General features: G+C 52.3%; 1 protein-coding gene across 1 annotated transcript; it reads right to left on the reverse strand.

Annotated features, from left to right (window-relative positions):
* Positions 1-1,524: 1,524 nt before the first annotated feature.
* Positions 1,525-20,084, reverse strand: Ephb4 (EPH receptor B4). The gene is made up of 17 exons (XM_020182090.2): positions 19,561-20,084; positions 16,911-16,981; positions 16,447-16,734; positions 15,058-15,454; positions 13,522-13,677; positions 12,997-13,329; positions 12,441-12,565; positions 11,893-12,058; positions 9,738-9,840; positions 9,498-9,562; positions 9,268-9,381; positions 8,917-9,164; positions 5,106-5,321; positions 4,457-4,606; positions 3,866-4,059; positions 3,504-3,659; positions 1,525-2,568 (listed from the first exon to the last, which is right to left on the reverse strand). The coding sequence occupies exons 1-17, from the start codon at positions 19,610-19,612 to the stop codon at positions 2,439-2,441; spliced, it is 2,964 nt and encodes a 987-aa protein (XP_020037679.2). The 5' UTR covers positions 19,613-20,084; the 3' UTR covers positions 1,525-2,438.
* Positions 20,085-21,848: the final 1,764 nt, after the last annotated feature.

The raw sequence follows: 21,848 nt of genomic DNA on the forward strand, positions 1-21,848 counted from the left end.
CTGACACCACCCAGGCAGAAGAGTCCATCCAGCCTAGCCTGACACCAAGGTACATGGTTTCCACTCAGAGGGGTTCAGGCCTCACACCAGGCAGCTCCTGGCTTGGGAGACGGAGCCATCCTCTCTGGGTTCTAGAGAGGAAAGGAAGGTGTCCACCTGGGTAAAAGAGAATTGAGATGTAGGACCTCAGGGGCAGGAGACTTGGGTCTGGGAAGAAGCAGTCCTTGGATGGTGGTATTACTGTGTGCTTAATCCTCTGAGAAAACCAGCCCCAGGGGCCTCCCTGAAGAAAGCCACACCCAACCTGGGTGGGAAAAGGACCCAGGAAAGGAGTGCCCCCAAAAGCCAGCCTTCCCTCCCTTAGTCAGGGGGTCTACACAGGAAGATCTAAGGCAGCCTCCAAAACTGGGCTGGCCATCAGACCCCTGTTGTCACCTGCCCTGAGCCCAGCTCCACACCTGGTCTTCATCTTTGTGTCTGCTCTCTCTGCCCAGCTCCTTCAACCCTTATTCCCCTCAGAGTTAGTTCTTGAAGGCCACCTTATCTAGCCAGGATGTCTACTTGGCAGGGGAAGGGGCGGCTAGGCTGGCCTCCTCCAAATATACCCCATCTTTCCCTGGCAGCACTGAGTCCCATCCCAGCTTGTGGGATGCAAAAACATAGGCACAGTATCATCAAGGGAAAGGGAGTAGAGTGTTAGGTTCCCCATAAGAGGCCTATAGAGTGAGGAAAATAGACAGGATCACTGCCTTTGGCTCCCAAGGCTGGGAGATTCCGCACTGACCCCCAGAGGCCAACAGGGGGCAACTGAGAGACAGAAGTAGGAAAGTCAGGCTGGCCAGTCAGGACCTGCCCCTGCAGGTGTTCCAGTGGGAGGGCAGACCTGGGCAAAAAGGAGGAAAGAGAAAACAGCAAGAGGGAAAATGGGGTGTTGGAGTGGGGGACTGACCTCCTCTTCCTGTCTGGAAGGGAGCTGTTGGGAGCAGGCACACTTGGGTGGTTCCTCCTCCCTTCCCAGGAGGCTGGAGAACCTGCCAGAGCAGCATGGTGAATAGGGAAATTGTCCACCGGCTGCACACTCACGTGGGGCCCCTTCAGCCACTCCCAGCTCTCCCCCTCCCCCACAGTCAATGCCAGCCCCAGCTGTCAACATCTGGCCCACATCTGTCTCCTTCATCTGACTGGACTCCCATCCCCACCTCCCTTTCAGGGGGCTGTAGGGCAGAGCTGAGTTGCAGACTTGTCCCCCCGCCCCCCCCCAGGAGTAATGAACCAGGGGAGGAGTGGGGGGGGTCAGCCCCACCCCGGAGGTGCCCAGGGCTCTTGGCAGAGCCAACTGGAGCCGTTAGCAGCAGCTGGTAATGACTCATCCCCATGGCCCCCACCCCACCACCTCAAACACACCCTAAGGCTAGAACCAAGCACCCAGCCCCCAACGGACTGTCATATGACCCTCAGGACCCAGATCTCACACTCCCCAGAACTCTAATCCCATCCAGCTCCCAATCACTCCCAGAACCGGGACACATCCCATTTTCTTTTATTTATACAAAAAAAAAAAGTTTCTTTTTAAATATAATTTAAGAGCCCCTCCAAGCACCGGTGTCTGTCTCTGGTTTCCACCACAGCCCTCCTGCCCCTTTTCATCCCCCACCATGCCCCCTGCACTCACTCATGGACATAGCTTGGGGGCCCTTGGGGGACAGAAAACTGTCTTGGGTGGCGGCATGACCAAGGCACTGTTTTGGAAAGACACACTGATGGATCCCTGTTTCAACTTGGGCACAGGAGGAGACAGTGAAACAGGTACCCTCCAGCACAAAAAAAATTAGGACAAGGATGGTAGAAAAACAAAAACAAAAAGGGAGGGAGGAAAAAATAAGACCAAAACCAAAAAAATATATAAAATTCAGAACCTTCAATATGAAGGCAGCAGATAGGGGAGGGGCATTTACAAGGAAAAGGTGATTGTGTTTGGTGGCAACAGCAGCAAGTTGGGACGTCAAAATCCAATGATTGTGTCACTGGGCCATGATATCCCTTCCTGCCTCCTGGGACAGGGCTCCACTCCAGAGCTGGCAGGCTGGCCACCCTCTCTCTTTGGTCTGCAGGGGCATGCCCTGTCAAGGTGAGGGGAGCGCCATGGGGAGGCGGGGAGATCACAGGCACTTCCTTTCCCTCTGGTCACACCCAATCCTGAGGGAAAAGCATCCTCACCCTGGGTCTGGGGTTCCCTGCCTGGAATAAGGCAGGATGTGATTTCCACACTCCCATATGGCACAACCCCCAAATCTCTCCAAGTTGCCAACTCCACACCCCCACGGGTTCAAAGTGCAATCCAGTGGGGAGCAGGGATGGGGGCCTCTGTGAGTCCCCACCCAGCTCTGCCCCAGGAAGAAGAGGAGGCTGTGATCCCTGGGGTGGCTAGGTCCTGGAGGTCAGTACTGCGATGCTGGTCCTCCTGTCCCACTCGGGGCTCCTGGCTTGGCTTGGGACTTCATATGCTGGACACTGGCCAAAATTTTCTTCTGGTGTCCCGCCAGAGTAACTCCAATTCGGAGCAGGTCCCTATGGAAGAACAGAGGACTCTGTGAGGCACAGGACTCCCGGGGCTGCCTGCCTTGTCTGGGTTTCAGGACTATCAGCTAATCAAAAAGGCTTATGACATCAATAGTTGCCGGGCAGTTTCCTGAGGGTTTAAGTTCCAGAGTCGTCCTGCGCAGCTGCAATAGGGGGTGGGGCAAGCTTGGGGGCCCAGGGGGCGGATCTTCAGGAGGTGGGATCAGAGGAAGGGAAAAGCCTGCACAATGAGGTTGGGGGAAGGGACTGCACAGATTAAAGGGGAAATAAGTGAAAAGGAAAGGGCAAAAGAGAAAAAGGAAGGGAGGGAAAGAGAGACAAACTGGGAGAGTAAAGGAAAACCCCTGGCACAGGGTTGAAGGGACCTGCCTCACTAGGGACCCTCTGATTGCAATTTCTCTTCCTTCTATTACTATTATTGAAACCTATATAAGCAGAGGCCTTGAGAGAGAAATGGAAAGGCTGGAAGGAGGAATACCCGAGAGTCTCCCAACCCAGGGAGAACAGTTATTTGGGAGGCTATGGAATCATAAAGGATTTTCAAAACCCAGTCCCTTCTCTCCTTTTATGGGTGGGAAGAGAACCAGAGTTGACACGTTAATGTGAGCAGTGGCTCTGGAATGCAAATAGATGCACAAGGATAGATACAGGCTGAGAGAGGGAAGGGAGATGACCGAGGGCTGAGAAGGCTCCAGGAGCCTAGATGGGCAGCTAGCTGGCCTCAAAGGGGCCCTGGTTCTCAACTCCAGCATCATTTACTGCTTGGGGGGCTGCTCTGGGCATAGCAGTGAGTGACTTACTTAGCACTGCTCCACTGAGATTATGACTAGCTCTGGAAGTTGACCCAAGAGGTGGTCTATGTTGAACCTGATGGCCTGACCACTGGGCCCCCACCTGCTCTGACAGCTCTTCCCTCCACTTACTCAGCAGAGATCTGGCTGACAAGCTCAAAAGAGCCGAATCCAGCTGCTGCAAAACTTTCTTCATATCTTCCCATCTTGATGGCTCGAAGCCACTCGCCCACAGAGCCAAAAGCTGAGTAGTGAGGCTGCCGTTGGTCCAGGAGTGGGTGTGAGGCCCTGGTGTTGGGGGGAGAAGTAAGAATAGGGAGGAATACTGAGTCCCAGACTGGAGTCAGGGGAAGTTGAGCCCAGCCTTGGAAAGGCCAAAGAGACCATCTCATCTACCACCAAAGGATGGATACTTCTGGGCCAGTTGGGAAGGTGGGAGGCTCTTGGGTAGTGAAAGAGTGAGGGATGGAGGGCCTGTTCTCTGGTGTCCTCACCCGCCATTCTCCCTGGCCACGATTTTGAGGCTGGCAGGATTCCGGATCATCTTGTCAAGGGCGCTGACCACCTGGGGGAAGCGGGGCCGTGCGTTCCGGTCCTTCTGCCAACAGTCCAGCATGAGCTGGTGGAGGGAGGTGGGGCAATCTGGGGGTGGGGGAAGCCGGTAGTCTTGTTCAATGGCGTTGATCACCTAGAATGAAGGGATGAAGCACTGGGTGAAGCTGTCCAGAGAAAACAAAGAGGACAAAGGGGTCCCAAGGAAATGGCAACTTAGCTGGTGAAAGGATGGGAGCCACAGCCTCCCCACTTCCAAATCACAGATCTAGGAGTCCCTTCTGGCTGGGTCATGGCTGGACACCCCAGCAGCTCTTGGATTATGATCTGTACTATAACATCCCAACCCTGCCCTCCATCTTTCCATCCTACTATGATCCAAATACACTGTATCAAACTCTTGGGTGCAAAAATCACTTCTTTGAGCCACCCCCACCATCCCAAGGACCTACCATTGATGAGTCTGGGAAGCCCATCCCCCCACCCTGTATTCCAGGTGAAAGGATACCCAGGTATGACAACAGGACACTTACATCCTGATTGCTCATGTCCCAGTACGGCCGTTCCCCAAATGACATCACCTCCCACATCACAATCCCATAGCTCCAAGCGTCGCTGGCAGATGTGAACTTCCGAAAAGCAATTGCTTCGGGAGCTGTCCATCGGATAGGAATTTTTCCTCCCTGCCGAAACAGGCCAAAAAAGTAAATCCAGGGGCTCCTCTCTTCTGGGACTTTGTTTCCCACTCCCCCAGCTCTGGTTTCCTTCCTTTTTGGCAGTACTAGGGTTTGAACTCAGGGCTCAAGCTTGCTAGGCAGGAGCTCTTACCATTTGAGCCACGAAAGCCGCTCTACCAGCCTGTTTTTTCTGCTGAGTTTTTTCAAGATAGGGTCTCTTGAAGTATTTGCCAGGGGCTGGCTTTGAACCATGATCTTCCTGATCCCTGCCTCCTAAGTAGCTCGGATTATAGGTGTGAGCCACTGGCATCTGGCTGATTTCCTTTCTTTCTGTGACCCAAACCCCCAACTCCTCAACTGTTTTCCTAGACACCAGAAGTCAGTCCCCCTTCAGTCTGGTCCTCTCCCTGGACCAGAGCTGCCAATCCCTGGCCTCCTGCCTTTCTAACCCACCCTCCTGACACGGGCCTGAGAACCCAGCTCGTACTCCTGCCCTCTGTCTCACCAGAGAGCTTGTGTAGGTGGGATCCGAAGAGTTCTCCTCCAAGAATCGGGAAAGGCCAAAGTCTGAGACCTTGCAGACCAGGTTGCTGTTGACCAGGATGTTGCGGGCAGCCAGGTCTCGGTGGACATAGCTCATCTCGGCAAGGTACCGCATGCCTGAGGCAATGCCTCGCAGCATGCCCACCAACTGGATGACAGTGAACTGCCCATCGTTCAGCTGGAGAGAGGACAAGGAAGAGGGGCTTGGTTAGGACAGCCCACCCATCATTCCCCTTCCTTTCTACTTCCTACCGTGGCACCTGTCACTTGCAAACCTATCAATCAATTCACCTGTACAGAAGCCCGCCAACTTCCCTTCCTTGTTCTTACCCACAGCTCTCTGAGCTCTTATGATAACATCCTAGCACAATGCTTACCATTGTTCCTTTTTCAAAGCTGTGCATTCAGTTTCTCAATTGGATTACAAGATGATTCTTTTTCTTCTATTTAACCTCGTCCAGTACTTTACACTCAGAAAAAAACTCAACCAGTCTGGCGTGCATGGCCTATAATCCCAGTTACTTGAGAGTTCAAGACCAGCCTGGGCCAGTTAGTGAGACTCTATCTCAAAAATAAAATAAAATGGCAGAAACAAACAAAAAGAGGTGGGGAAGTGTGACTTGAGTGGTAGAGTGTGAGGTCAGGGTTCAATACCCACTACCACCAAAAAAATATACTTTTAATCTAACATGCTTCTTGATTTGACAACCAGAATTTAGCCAATTAGAAGTGTGCCCTGAGCTACCTGTTTACAGTGGAAATATCTTTGCACTGAACTAGCAGTTTTTGGTTTTTTTTTTTTTCCGGGTGGGACTGGAGTTTGAACACGCAAAGCAGGAGCTCTAGTGCTTGAGCCATATCTCCAGTCCATTTTGCTCTAGTTATTTTGGAGTTAGGGTCTCTTAAACTATTTGCCTGGGCTGTCCTCGAACTGTGATCCTCCTGATCTTTGCCTCCTGGATAGGAGGATAGCTAGGACTACAGGTGTGAACCACTGGCACCTAACTGCAATCTTATTTGGCCCTCTTGAACCAACTGTGTTTGATTTTGTAATAAGGAACTTAGGTATACGAAGCCAAAGCTGAGATCTAATGCCCAACCTTGACCTTTCCAGAGATTGCTCTCACAAGAAAATCAAACAGGCACAGAGTTCACTGATCCCATCTTCTGGCTTTGGTTAGAGTACTGAATCATGAATGTAGTGTGCAAAAACCAAATTCTAAATCCATCCTCCAAACCTGCACCTGCCCTTGGCATCCCACTGGGGTTCATGGAAACACCACCTGGACAGTGGAGACCCCAGTGTCTTCTCCACTGCCCAAATAACTACACCAGCTTTCGAGTTTTTTTTTGGGCAGCACTGAGGTTTGAACTCAGGGCCTCATGCTTGCTAGGTAGGCACTCTTACCACTTGAACCACTCTGACAGCCCTACAACTGCTTTTTTATGGACTTTTGGCTTCCATATCAGTTCCTAAGCACAGATAAAGGGACTGTCTTCAGTCATCTCCCTCTCCTGCCCAATTCTCTCCAAAGGCTTCCCCCTCACACCTGTCTCAAGATGTACTGTCACTCCTCTGTTCACCTGACTCAAGCACATTGGTCTTTCTGGCTTTTTTGTTTGATGGTTTTGTGACACTGGGCCTCGTGCATGAGTTTTATCACTTGAGCCATGACCCCCCACCCTTTTATCGGAATTTTCTTTGAAAGCTAGGGTCTTAATAAAGTTACCCCGGCTGGACTCACTCCAGATCCTGCCTCCAGCTCCCAAGCAGCTGCGGTTACTGGTATGCACTGCTACACCCAGCTAAGCTGTTTCTTCTTTCTTTGGAGCAGTGCTTGGGTTTGAGACCAGGGCTTTGCACCACTCCTCCAGCCCTTTTTACTCTAGTTCTCTTGGAAATAGAATCTTGCTTTTTGCCCAAACCAGAATAGACTGTGATCCTCCTATTTACACTTTGCTGGGATGACAGGCACACAACACCACACCCAGCTGTTTTCCACTGAGATAAGGTCTTGCAAACTTTTTTTGTCTTGGCTGTCCTGGAATGGTGATCTTCCCAATCTCAGCCTCTTGCATACCTTGGCATGACAGGAGCACACCACCATGCCTAGCTATTGGTTGAGATGGGGTCTCAAGAGCTATTTACCCGGGCTGGTCTTGAGCCAAAATCCTCTGATCTCAGATTCCCAAGTAGCTAGGATTACAGGCATGAGCCTCCGGTGTCTGGCTTAGCCTTTTTGTTTCTCAGACATGCGCTAGGTCTCTATACTTGGCCTCAAACACACTTTTTTGAATTTCACAACTGATTCTTTCTCATCTATCCAAGTGTCATATCTTCTCCCATCTTCCTCCTCCTGTTTCTAACATAGGACCTTTGTCTGGACCCAATGTCAAAGCATAGATTCCTAGGAGGGGTCAGGCTGTCCTCTAGCCACTCCAGAGTCTGTTCTAACACCATTTATGGTGGGAATGAGAGTGGGTGTCCCTTGATGTGACCCATGTGAAGTATACAGATATCCCAGCCACAAACATTCATTTCCAACTTAACAGAACATTGGACAGAACTTTGCTATAGGAAATATAGAGAAACAAGCTAAATGTCCCCCACAAGGAAGAAGCCAGAAATCTGGCCATTCAGAGGAGCAAGGGGTCAGGCACCTCAACATGTCAATGTGATGACGAACTCTCCAAGACATGAGAGTCTAAGCCAGGAGCTGATGGTTCACACCTGTAATCTTAGCTACTTGGGAGGCTGAGATTGGAAGGATCCAGGTTCGAGACCAGCCCAGGCAAATAGTTCTCGAGACCCCCCCATTTCCAAAATAACCAAAGCAAAATGGACTGGAGGTGTGGCTCAAGCATCAGAGCACCTGCTTTGCAAGTGCAAAGCCCTGAGTTCAGACTTCAGTCTTCCCAAAGGAAAGAAATTTAGAGAGGCTTAAAAAACAAAACACCAAAAGACAGCTAGGTGCAATGCCTGGTCATGAACTGGATCTGAGTTTGGATAAACCACTAGGATATCTGAGAAGTAACTAGGTAAACATGAATATCAACGAAGTATTGGATGGTACTAAGGATCGTAATTATGTTAAATGCAATGTTACTTTACTGTGCAGGAAAATAATATTTTTTTCTTTTTTAAAAGAAAAGAATGTGGTGGCTTATGCCTGTAATCCCAGCTACTTTGGAGACTGAGATCTAGAGGATCAAGATTGGAGGCCAGCCTGGGCAAAAAGTTAGCAGGATACATTTCAACCATTAAGCTGGGTGTGGTGATATGTGTCTGTCATCCTAGCTACAAAGAAAGTGGATCGAGGTCCAGGCCAGCCAGCCAGCCCAGGCAAAAAAACACAAGACCCTATTTGAAAAATAACTAGAGACACTCAGTAAATATTTGTGAAAAGAAGAAATGTCATTCCTCTCAGCTGGATGGGTCAGCTGGCCCCACAGAGAGGATAAAGGAAGGGCTAGTCTCAAGTCCTTTCCCAAATGAAAAACTAAGGGAAGGGACACAGAGTGTGGCTGAGGGAGAGAGCTTACAGCTGAGGTGGGCTCCATTCTGTCCTGGGTTCTTTTTTTGAGACTGCCTTGCTATGTAGCCCAGGCTGGCCTTGAACTCGAGATCCTCCTGCCTCAGCCCCTTGAGTGTCAGACTGCAGATGTGTGCACTGCTATGTCTGGCTTTGTCCTGGGTTCTGAGCCCAACTGGCCCTACTTCTTGACTCCCCCTGGGAATTTGGGCAGATGTGAACCCAAGTGGGGTGGCTCACCCGAAGGAAGGAGTCCAGAGCACCATTCTCCATGAACTCTGTGAGGATCATGACAGGAACACTGTTGGTGACCACGCCCTCCAGGCGGATGATGTTGGGGTGTTCGAACTGACCCATGATGGAGGCCTCACTCAGGAACTCACGCCGCTGCCTCTCCGTATAACCACCTTTCAGGGTCTTAATGGCCACACAACTCTCCTTCTTCCCCGGGGCCTTCAGTCGCCCCCGGCACACCTCACCAAACTCACCTTCAACAAGGACAAGAAGGGTCAGCTCTCTTTTACGCTAGAGTGGCCCTGGCTCCCCTTCTGCCTCACCTGCTCCTTCTCAGGCACCCACACGTCCTCTTACCTGCACCGATCACTTCTTCAATCTTGACATAGGAGACATCAATCTCTTTGGCAAATTCCCTCACTGCCTCGTTAGGGTCTTCGTAAGTGAAGGGGTCAATGTAGACCTTAGTACCTGAGGAGTCACACAGGGTCCCATTAGCCAAGAACTGGCTTCTACTGAACTCAAGACGTCCTGACTCTTGGCTCACAGGGCCTGTATTTCTGTTAGGGCAGGGTAGGCCTGCTTACCGTGACCAATGAGGTACTGTCCATGTTTATCTGAGCACTCCGCTTCCCTCCCACTGCTCTGCTTCCTATAGCCAAAGAGAAAGAAGCAAGAGGTAAACTGAGTCATGCATCTTCGTAGAACAACATAGGAAAGGAAGAACAGGAGCCAGCAAATGAAAACAGCACAGTGAGGCAGGCAGCATGCCATGGAGCATACAGACAGGCAGACATCCATACTGGGCTTGGATTCAGAGGCCTTACCTGAGGCAGAGAACAGCGATGACAACAACCACCAGGACCAGCACCACGCCCACAACCGCTGTGCCTGCAATCAAGGCCAGCTGCTCCCGCCAGCTCTCACTCTCTGGGGGAGAAGAGGACACTAGTCAGGAAAACCCATGGTCCCTGCAGCCTGGGCCCCAGCCTTGAGCAATAAACTGAGATCTCCTGAAAACAGGCCCCAGCCCAGTGTGACAGGCAGAGGACTGGAGTGGGCTTCAGACTGTTCTCCATGGCCCAAGAACTCCTCTGAAGTCCCTTAGGACAAGGGAGGAAGTTTCGCAACCTTATTACTGCCAAACCACTTTTGTTTTATGATAAATATTGGTAGGGGGAAAGGGGGGAAAGAGAAAAGAAGGAAGGAAGTTGGAAGGAAGGAGGAAAGGAAGAAAAAGAAAGAAGGGAGGGAGGGAGAGAGGGAAGGAGGGAGGGAGGGAAAAGGAAGGAAGGAAGGAAAGAAAGAAAAAGAAAAGAAAGAAAGGCTGGCCACCCATGGCTCACACCTGTAATCCTAGCTACTCAAAAGGCAGAGATCAGGAAGAGTGCAGTTCAAAGCCAGCCAGTTCAAGAGATCCTATCTTGAAAGTACCTAACTACTCAAAAAGGGCTGATGGAGTAGCTCAAGGTGCAGGCCTTGAGTTCAAACCCCAGAATCAAAAACAAACAAAAAAACCAAAACAAAGTAGAAACAGCCCAAATGTCCACGAATGAATGAATGAAAAAGGAGAAAAGTCCAGTTACAAAAGACCACACGTAGGCTGAGATCAGAGGATCAAAGTTTGAGGACTGCCATGAAATACTAAATTCAAACCCCAGTCACACCCAAAAAAAAAAAAAAAAAGAAAGGCCATACATTGTATGGTCTTATTTATATGAACTATTCAGAGGAGGCAAATCATTCAAGGCAGAAAGGAAATTAGTGTTTGCCAGGGTTGGAGGGCAATGGGAAGATAGGGAGTGATGGTCTCTTTTCAAGCTGCTAAAAAAATGTTCCAAACTGAATTATGGCGATGGTTGCAAAAGTCTGTGAATATATTAAGAGCCACCGAGTTGTACACTTCAGTAAACAAATCATATGGCATACGAATTACATCTCAATAAAGCTGTTTAAGATAAAAATACTACCAAGTTGCTGAGTGGCAGAGCACCTGCCTAGCAAGCACAAAGCCCTGAGTTTAAACCCCAGTACCAACGAAACGAAAAACAAAAAATAAAACAAATAAACAAAAACTCATGCCACGGAAGAAAAAACAGTTTAGGGTTTGGGGACATTGCTTAGTGGTAGAGAGCTTGTCAAGCATTGTGTGTAAGGCCCTGGGTTTGACCCCTATTGGAGTTTTTTTTAAAAAAAGAAAAGCTGACATGGTGACGCACACCTGTAATGCTAGCTACTTAGGAAGCAGAGACAGGAAGGAGGACCACAAGTTCAAGGCTAGCTTGAGCAAAGTTAGCAGTGAGACCCTGTCTCAAGACCAAAGTATAAACAAAAGGAGTTGTGGAGAGGGGTAGCCTTAAGTGGTAGAGTGCTTTCCTTACACATGCAAGACCCTGACTCAGTCTCCCGTATAGCAAAAAAAAAAAGTTTAGAAAACCACTGGTCCAGCATATTAAAAGTAGTATGGGTTACTTCATTTTATCCTTGAAGCTCTGTAGTAAAGGAAGGCCTCTTGATTTTTCCATCTGGTTGGAAGAGCGAGCAGGGTCAAATTGCTGCTATAAAGGTCACAGAGCTGGTAAGCCACCAAGCTGACTTTACACTTTACACCCAGCTGTTGGATGTTACTTCCTGTTTTTTTTTTTTTTTTTTTGCAGTAGTAGGGTTTGAACTCAGGGCCTACATCTTGAACCACTTCACCAGCCTTTTTTTCTGAAGGGTTTTCCAAGTTAGGGTCTCAAAACATTTGCTTGGGTTGGCTTCAAACTGTGATCCTCCTGATCCCTGTAGCTAGGATTACAGGCGTGAGCCTCCCGCGCCTGACTAGGATGTGATTTCTACACCCTACACTCTCTTCACGAACCATTCCTTGTGGCTTAAAGAGGGAAATGAGGGTGTGACTCTGTGGGTAGCAGGGGCAAGGCCTCCCATCGGGTAGGGACAGCAGCAGCTCCCCGTCTCCGCCCAGCTCCCCAGGCTCACCATCCAGCTGGGTCTGACTGTGATGTTCCTGACCAAAGGGGCCGTATCCAGCCTCTGAGCGTGCCCGAACCTGAACCAGGTAGCTGGCTCCCCGCTTCAGCCCTCGAAGCTCTGCACGGTTTTCTGATGTTTTCAGGAACCGTACACTGCTTGGACCCTCCGCACCCTACCCAGAAAGAGGAAGAGAAAGCCTGTAAAACAGAACCCCAGTTTGTGCTATTCTTTGTCCCTCCCCCAGACCCATGCACCCTTGTCCTCATGCCATCTTGATCCTGCGTGTGGCAGGTGAGGTCTTTGAGTTGTTTAAGGTGGGCTCTGTGCTGTGTGTTTTGCATTTACTACATAGTTGAATCCTTGCAGCAATTCTGTGTGATCAATACTATTATAACTATTTTATAGATGAGGATACTGACGCTCAGAGAGGCCAAGGGGCTGGCCCAAGGTCACACAGCTAATACATAGTTGACCTGGAATTTAAATACCCACCAAATGCCTGACCCAAGGTCAACCTTCCCTTCCCCTCCAGCACCACCAGGACTTGGCCTTACCTTTTCGTGATACTTGACTTCATAGTCCAACACAGCCCCACTGGGTGCTCGGGGAACAGCCCATGCTAGGCTCAAGCTGCTGGGTGATGACCGTGTCACACGAATGTCAGAGACTGCAGGTGGCACTGTAAAAGAGGCCAGTGGGGTCCTGATGCACAGTATCTATTGCTGTGCTAGCTACACCTAGCTAGGTCCTCCAACTGATTCAAGAATTTCTTTGGAGCAGGGCACTGGTGGGTGGCTCATACCTATAATTCTAGTTATTCAGGAGACAGAGATCAGAAGGATCTCAATTTGAGGCCAGCCTGGGCAAATAGTTCTCAAGACCCCCGTCTCCAAAATAACCAGAGCAAAATGGATTGGAGGTGTGGTAGAAGAGTACCTGCTTTATACATGCAAAGCCCTGAGTTCAAACCCCAGCGCCACCACCACCCAAAAAAAAAAAATTTTTTTGACTTTCTCCCCACGTGCCCAGCCTATCCACATCCCTTGCTGGTCTTTCCCATAGACAACTGTCCTATCAGACCACATACTGTCCCCAGTCCCCCAATCTCACCCTCACGGTCGGTGGTGACATTGACAGGCTCAAATGGGACAGGCCCTGTGGCTAAGGAAGACACACCATTCAAGGCAGTGACCTCAAAGGTATAGGTGAAATCAGGACGCAGCCCTCGAATTGCCACCCATGGCTCCACCAAGTCCCGAGGGCCAGGGTCGAAGGTCAGGTCTCCCCCACAAGGCATGCAGGAGCCCCCAGGACGGCACTCTCGGCAACGCAGAGCGTAGGTGAGGTCATCTCGGCCCCCAGACTCAAGTGGGGCGCTCCACTCCAGGCGCAGGGAGGAGCCATTCAAATGGGGAACCACACTTCGTGGAGCAGAGGGAGGGGCTGCAGGAAACAAGAGAGTCAGTCAGGGTGGGAGGTGGCGGCTGGGGGACACGGGCAGCCACACTGACCTCAGGTCACCTTGGATATGGCAAGAGCCAAGAGGAGCAAATCCAGGAAGGATGGGGGCTGTGATGGAAGGGGTCCAACCCAGAAGCCTCCCTGATGAACTGTACCTGGTCACCCATCACTTACTGGTGCAGGGTGCACCCCGGGGGTCTGCTCGGGCCCGGTAGTACCCGATACGGCACTGGCAGACAGGTGATCCGATGGTATTAGAGTGGCTGTTGGCTGGGCATGGCTGGCAGGACCCCTCCCCTGCCTGGGGCTTGAAGGTACCCTGGCCACAGGCTGAGAGAGAGAAAAGAGAGAGAGTGTGTATATTTGTTCATCAGAACTATGCACCAGCTGGGAACTAGTGGCTCATGCTTGTAATCCTAGCTACTTTGGAGGCTGAGATTGGGAGGATCAAGGTTTAAGGCCAGCCCAGGCAAATAGTTCCAGCGATCCCATCTCCAAAATAACCAAAGTAAAATGAACTGGATGTGTAGCTCAAGCAGTAGAGCACCTGTTTTGCAAGTGCAAAGCCCTGAGTTCAAACCCCAGTCCCACCAAAAAAAAAAAAAAAACCCAAAAATTATGCACCAAAAACATCCACCTGTTTCTGAGGTTGCATGCAGTGCTAAGGCGGAATGGAGGAAGGATCTGATAAACCCTGCCTCTAAGAAGAGAAAGGGAGGTAAACACCTGGGCTTATGCCTGTAATCCTAGCTACTCAGGAGGCAGAGATCAGGAGGACTATGGTTTGAAGCCAGCCCCATGCAAATGGTTCAAGAGACCCTATCTCCAAAAAAACTTCTCAAAAAAAAAAGAAGGGCTGGCAAATTGGCTCAAGTGGTAACAGCACCTGCTAGCAAGCATGAGGGCCTGAGTTCAAACCTCAGTACTGCCAGAAAACAAAAAAAAAGAGAAAAGGGGGGTCTCCTTCCAGAAGCATCCTATTCTATTGTTTTACCACCTTGAGCTTGGCAATCTGGTGAAGCCTTCAGACCCTGGCTCAGAATAACGATTTCAAATGCACATCACAAAATACAGAGGATAACCAAGGAAATCAGTTAAGCTAAAACACAATGATCAAAGTATTAAGAAAACAAGTTTGCAATGGAGCACCATGCACATTTCTCTGTGACAAGATACAAGCCAAGCAGGGTGCAGGCCTATAATCCCAGCACTTGGGAGGCTGAGGCAAGAGGACTGTGAGTTGGAAGACAGCCTGAGCTACACAGTTAAAACCCTGTCTCCAAAAACCCAGAAAACAGAAACAAAAAGTCAGGTGCTGGTGGCTGTAATCCTAACTTCTTGGGAGGATGAGATCAGTAAGATCTTGGTTTGAGGCCAGCCTGGGCAAATAGTTCATGAGACCCCCATCTTCAAAATAACCAAAGCAAAAATAGACAAGTTCAACCCAGTCCTACCAAAATAAAAAAAGAGGCCCTAGAGAAAGTATGAGAGTAAGATGGAGAGTAAGTAAATCGGAGGAAAGCCAGAATGAACAAGTATGGGGGCCATGTCAGCATGTTCTTGTCCTGAGCATAACAAGCATGAGGCCCTGAGTTCAAACCCTAGCTCGGGCAAAAAAAAAAAAAAAAAAAAAAAGTGAGTCCAAAGGTGGGGAGTAGGTGCCCCTTCCTCCCCCCCACAGGCAAGCTTCATAGGAAAGCTCCAGCTCACCTTGGCACTTCATGTTCCCCTCAACGGCCTCGAATCCTGGGGCACATCTGCAGCCGGTGACTGGCTGCTCAGCCCACTGGCCATCTTCCCGGCAGTACAGGCTGGGGCTGGGACCAGGGGCAGGAACGGCGTTGGCCACACAGCTTCCTGCCACGGGTACCACAAGCTCCCGAGGCACAGTTTCTGGGAAGTAGGTCAGGTTCATGATCTTCTGGGGGCACTTCTTATAGAAGAGGTGCAGGGACAGTAGAGCCATGCAGGCACCCTGGTCCTGGAAAGCCAGGTAGAAGCCAGCCTTGCTGAGTGGACCCAGGCGCAATGTCTTGACATTCACCTTCCCGGTTGCCTCGGCCCCAGGGCGCTTCCGTGTCAGATGCTCAGCAGCCACTGTGTCCACCTGTCAGATGAATTTAGACTCACCAGCACTGTCCACTTCCCTCTGGAGTGTAGACTGTCTTCTTCCCAGCTCCCCCTCTGCACTGACCAACTTGGTTCTTGTTCCAGAACTTTCCACCTTCCTAATAGCTCTCCTGCAGGCCTCACAGCTGTCCATTAATTCTTGCTGAGTTCTTACAATGTGTCCAGCCTCTGTCCTGCCCTTTCCCAGTCATTCATTTGTCCTACAAACATTTATGGATACCTACACCATGCCAGGACCTGACTTCAAAGCCAAGGAGATAAAAAAAAGGATGAACCACAGAGAAATGACACGCCTTAGAACAGAGTGGTGCAGAGCCCAGAACAAGAAGAAGCAGTCAACCAAGGTGGCCAAGGTGAGATCTGGGAACTGGAATTTAAAAAACAAGTAAGGGGCTGGATGTCTGTAATCCTAGCTATGTGGGAGGCTGATAGCAGGAAGATGTCAGTTCAAGGCCAGTCCAGGCCTCAACACTCATCTTCAAAATAATCAGAGCAAAATGGACTGATTTTGGCTCTCTACTACTTGTGTGGCTCAAGTGATAGAGAGCCAGCTTTGCAAGCTCAAAGCCCTGAGTTCAAACCCCAGTCCTGCAAATAAATAAATAAATAAATAGGAGCTTGGTAGAAGAGCCAGAGAGAAGGCACCAGGGGGAAGCATCAGCTGATACACAGATCCAGCACTATAGAAGGGCTCCATGTGGTCAGAGAATGGGAGGAGTACAATATGGCTGCAGCACAGTGGGGTAGGGTGACCAAGATGATGGGAGAAGCAGCCTGAGACCTGGACCTCCCTGTGCAGGAAAGGCAGCCCACCTGTCTTCCACCCACACAGAATTCAACCTTCTTCCCTCCCCAGACTTAAGCCTGCTGCTTCCAGCCTCAAGAGCCCCGCCTCACTCTAAGCCATGGGCTGGCAGCTGGAAGCCAGCACCTTGGCCATGGCCATGGTGCAACTGAGTGCCTAGGTACCTTGATGTAGGGGTTCTCCATCCAAGCTGGCGTATGTGCCGTGGCAGTGTCAGCTTCGCTCTCGTAGTAGAAGACAGTGAAGGTCTCCTTGCAGGAGCGGCCAGCCCGAGGCAGGGACAGGCACTCCAGCATGGTGAAACGCAGTGTGGCATACACGTGCACTGCGCCTCGCCTAGGGACCCAGCCGGTGCGCAGCCAGTGGGCCTGGCCGGGGGCGCGCTGCAGGTCACACACCTCGTAAGTGCGCACGCTGTGCTGCTCCTCGTCCAGGCCGCTCAGCTCCTCCCACTGTGCGGAGAAGTGTGTCAGTCTGGGGGTTCTGCAGGAGCTAGGGGACCACTCAGAAGAACACCTGCTCAGGGCACTTGTATCTAGAGCAGGATGGCACAGGAGTACTTCAGGTGCCCCCACCATCCTCCTTCCTGCTTCTCCCGTGGACCCCAAATCCCAGGTCCAGCTCTTACCTGCCCCTCCACCTGAGGGTATGTCACCCACTTCAGGTCTGCAGTTTCCAATTTTGTGTTGAGCAGGGTGTCTGAGACACAGAGAGAGAGACAAGTCAGCACCTGGGAGGGAGGGAATGGGGGACCAGGAAGACCAGATCTCTGGAAACTCAGAACTGGTGGAGAGGGAAAACCCTGCCTTGTGCACCCGCCTCTGATTTCATCCTCTTGTTCTGAGTGCCAACCCCACCCTCAACAGCTGGCAGGTACTGAGCTGCCCTCAGGACATCCAGGTCTAGGCCTCCCTGAGTGGCTGTGTCCTAGAGGAGGAATGGTACCAGTGCTGGAAGAAAAAGGTCCATGTTGGGGAAGTCTTAAGAGCCCTGCTCTGGCCTTGACCCCACATAGGCCAGGGCTGCTGGCATTGGCCACCCCTCCTTAACGGAGCTGTCTCCAGCTCCACATTCTCTTCCCCCAAGTCCCAGAGTAGGCCTCTCTACTGCCTCTACTCCTCTTCCAAGTCTCCACCCCCTTGCACGCCAAAGCCCCAGTCCTTCTCTCCTTCAAGGTGGTGCCCTGTGCCTGAGGCACAGCTCCTCCCCCCCATTTGCTGCCATCAAGGAGGAAGCACTGGAGGCCAGGGACGCTTGGGTTCCCGCCCTGGCTTCTGCAGAGGCCCCACATCTGGATTTGGTTACGGGAAGGAAAAGGGGAAGAGATTTTAGGGTGTGTGTGTAGGGGGGCTGCAAACACACCTGGCTGGGCTCTGCATCATGTGGGTGGAGGGGAGAGAGGGGATTAGAAAAAAACTCCAAAATGCCCCTGGGAATCCCCCTCAGAGGCCAGGAACATCGTGGGGGGCAGGAGACAGGAACCTGGGAGGAGCAGAGAGTAGGCCCCCAGGGGAACCAGCAACACACCTGGAACCTGCTACCCACCCCACCCCAGGGAGAAGACAGGGCAGATGGGGCAGTCCTCCCTTGGAGTAGGTGATGTCCACTGTGCAGTGGGCAGGTGGGAACCTGGCCAGCCTGAGGTGAGGCCCAGGGCCTCTGTGGGTGGCAGGAGACAGCCCAGCACGTTGAGGACAGGATGCCTGGGTTCTGGGAAGGGGGTGGATAGAGGCGGCCGTCTCCACCCTCCATTGTTCCAGCCTGGATCTGTGTTTTCCTGTCTACAATTTACACACTGTCTCTGCTGCAGGGCTGTCCTCAGCGCTAGGAGTGGGCTCTTGAAATGAGCAAGTGAACACTGGCTCACTTTCTCTCCCATCAGACCTGCCAGCCTCCAGCTGCCTCCAACTCACTTTGATCTGTCAGTTCACTTGCCTCTATGTCCACTTCCATTTCTCATTCTGTCACTATCTCTCCCTTCTTTGCTGTCTCCACTTTAACCAAAACATGGTTTTGGATACTTAACATTTCTAAGCCTCAGTCTTCTCATCTGGAAAATGGGAGGAGGCAAACCTCCCTCCCCCGGGGTTGCCTCTTCCCTCCCCCAGGGTTGCTGGAGGAGAAAATAAACTTGTAAATAAAATGCATTCTGTGCAGGCGTGTGGCTTGGGAAGAACCCAGGTAACAGACAGGAAAATGAGCATTTCCTCTTGCACCTTTCTTTCCCAGCTCACTACACTTTGTCCTGGTGGTTTTCAGCCCCTGGATTTCCTCTTCCCTTGGTCCAAGTCTCCCCCACTCCTTCGGCATACTTAGCCTTTGATCCCCAGCCCAGAGCGGCTCTGCTCAGAGCCTGGGGGAGAAGGGTTTTCCAACTGCCTTTGATTCTTCCCGGTCAGCAGCCCTCCATGGCCGCTCCCCACAGACCCCTTTGATTCTAAACAGCTCATTGGAAGGAGATTAGGGACGCAAAGAGGAGGGTATATAGGGCTCTTGGCCACTCCTCTGGGGAACGAGGAGGGAAGTGAGATTCACAGATCTTGAAGAAACATTTGGAGGGGAACATAGAAAAAAATATATATCTGAGGTTGAGTTAGGACAACGAGAGACCATGCAGGGCAGTTTCTCCTGCCTCTTAGGACTGGAGGAAAGCCAAGGTTTCAGGCAGAGCTGGGGGCTTAAATGGCATTTAAAAAGATGGGGTACAGCCTGGGGAAACCAGGGAGTGGTCACCTGCACAAGGCCAACGGCCTGGCAAGCCATTTGGGGTTTGGAGTGTGACTGCAGAAAGGGGCCATTCTGACAGGGGTGAGGAGTTGTAGGATCAAGGTGTGAATGCGAAGGAATTGGCGGTGGGGGTCGTTTTATGGCCTAGCACAAAGTTCTGCCTGGTCTGCGGTTGTTCAACCAGAAATGTTCCCTCATGTTTTAGCCAGAGGTGGGAAGTCGGATAGAAACTTCGGGGATCGTTTTCAAGACTGGGATGGAGGGGAAAGGAAGGGTTGCCAAAGGCGTTTGGCATTGGCAGTGAGAATTTGGGGAGCCGGGATAGGGGAATGTCCCAGGTCTGAGCTCGACTCCATCTCTTTCCCAAACAAAAGAAAACTCCACTCCCCGCCGGGCCGCCTCCTCCCCGCCCCCCTCCTGTTCTAGCACTATTGGTCCGAAGTGTTTGGGGTCGCGGTGCCAGGATAGGGATAGGGAGAGGTCGGCCCCTCCACTTGGAGGCCCAACTTTGGGGGCCCCAGGAATGGCGGGGTGCCCCCAAGGAAACTCACCTTCTAAAGCGGCAGCGAGCGAAGCCCAGCAGAGCAGCGCCCGGAGCTCCATGGCGCCTCCTCACTGCTTGGATCCGATCCGAGTTTGGGGGGCCCTAGCCCCCCCAGGTCTGACCCTCCCCTGGGCGGGTGGACGCCGATTCCCCTCGTGGGACTCTACGTCGGGGCCTTCAGCACTGGCCCATGCGGGGCGCGCCGGGCACCGGCTGGCGGCGCTCAGGTGTGACCCCCACGTCCCCGCCGCGCGCGCGGGAGGCCGGTCGGGGGGGCGTCCTGCCAGTGGTCGCGCTGGGCGGGTGCCGAGAGAGACGTGGCTGGAGTCGGGGTCCCTCCGGGGCCTCGGGGTCCCGCCCAGGCTGGCTGGGTCGGCTGCTTCGCGGTCTCCCCCCCTCCCTGGAATGGCTCTGCTCGCGCCACCGGGCCGAGTGCTCTCCGCACGGGCGAGGAGGGTGGGAGCCCGAGCAGGGACAGAGCGGGAGGGAGGGAGACTGCGACGCAGGGCCGGGCGGGCCGGGCCGGGGCTGGGCCGGGCTGGGACTGGGCCGGGCTGCGCTTGGCCCAGGAGGGAGGGGGGCACGGGGGGCGGAGGCAGCTTCTCCCAGCCCCGGCTCCGCGAGGGGGCCCGGGCACGCTGATTGGCGCGCGCCCTGCTGAATAATTCATGAGGGAAGCGGAGCGGGGCGCCGAACGGAGCAGGTCGGGAAGTTAGGAGAAAGTTTGGAGAAGGGGGAGGGGCGGCAAGCGAGGAACGGAGGACAGCCCAGACATGCACAGTGGCCCGGCGTCCTGCTACGGATCGCGCGTGTTGGGCACCGGGACCAGCAGGCACCAGAGAGCAAACGGCCAGCAATGAGAAGGGCTACATAGACGTGTGCGTAAATGCGCACCGCACACACAAAGCCAGATCTGACTTTGCTTCGGACTTGAGTTTCCACTCCTAGATGCGCCCACCACCCCCCCTAGTTGGTTCAAGGAACTGCAATTTGGGGGAAAGGGAGGAAGAAAGGGGTGGAAGCTTTTGAGGATGGAGGGCTGCCCTGCGTTCCCCAGACAACAGTGCTCTGGGGAACTGTGGAGCGAACGTTCATTCCATACACATTAAGTTTTGGGGACCTACTGTGCACTGAAAAATGAGCCGAGAGGGTGGGGCACAGAGGAAAAGGAATGTAGAAAAACCAAGGAAGCAAAGGCAAATAAAAGGTAGGCGTGTCAGAGACGGTGAGGGGTCCCGGAGAGATCACCAAATCACCCTGCTCACTCTCACTCTCGCTTTTTTTTTTTGTTTTTGCGGGGGGAGCTCCCTTGCAGCCATGACCCGGGGGCGGGAGCTGGAGCTGCTGCTGTCTTTCCTGAGGCTGTTTCCTGTCTGGCTCCTGGGGGCTCTCTGGATGGCTGGGAGGGGCCCTTCCTCTCATTACCAACCCCCTCCCCCAAGTCAATCAATTAGAAGAGAGAGTTCAGGAAAGACATGCTCCTTCCACCAAAACCCCTTAAACTTAGGCGCACTTATAGTGTGTGTGTGTGAGTGCTCCCCGGGTGGATGGCAGGGGGTGCCGCTGCGGAGCCGCCGGGAGACAGCTGGAAGAGAAGGGCTTAGACTCAAAATGTAATTGGCTAGGACAGTATCTAGAGGTGCTGAAAAGCCTAGACACAGGGAAGGAGGAGTCTGGGACACCTCGGGAGGGTTGCCAAGTGTCCTAACCCCCTAGAGAGGACAGCCAAGCCGGAATGACCTCTTGTCCACGTGCACTTATCTTCCTGCCACAAGAGGTGCTCCCCACACCCCTGTCCTTCCTCATTGCCCTGCCTTGGTCCTGCTCCGGGGTGGGGGGTCACAGAGGGCAGGAAACAGCCTGCTTGGTTGGAGCCAGGCAGACCGGCTGGGACTGGGAATCCCCTCCTCCCTTCCCATTCCAGGTCCAGTCTCCCCTTCACTTATTCAGTGTCTTCCTCTAGTTTATCCACACATTCCCTTTTTGTGGCTCTTATTCTGTAGTCAGATCCTCTAGCCTCTCAAAGCATGTCTTCTGTCTCCCTGTGGGCTCTGCCTTGAATCCCCTTCAGTCTTTTGTGTGTGTGTGTTACTGGAGTTCAAACTCAGAGCCTCACGCTAGCTAGACAGGCACTCTACTTGAGTCACTCTGCCAGCCCTATTTGTGTTGGGTATTTTCGAGATAGAGTCTTGTGAACTATTTGCCCAGACTGGCCGCTAGTCACAATCCTCCTGATCACTGCCTCCCTACTAGCTAGGATTACAGGTAGGAGCCACCGTTGCCAGCTTCCTTCAG

This window comes from Castor canadensis, chromosome 6, assembly GCF_047511655.1.
Source record: "Castor canadensis chromosome 6, mCasCan1.hap1v2, whole genome shotgun sequence".
NCBI classification, from domain to species: Eukaryota; Metazoa; Chordata; class Mammalia; order Rodentia; family Castoridae; genus Castor; species Castor canadensis.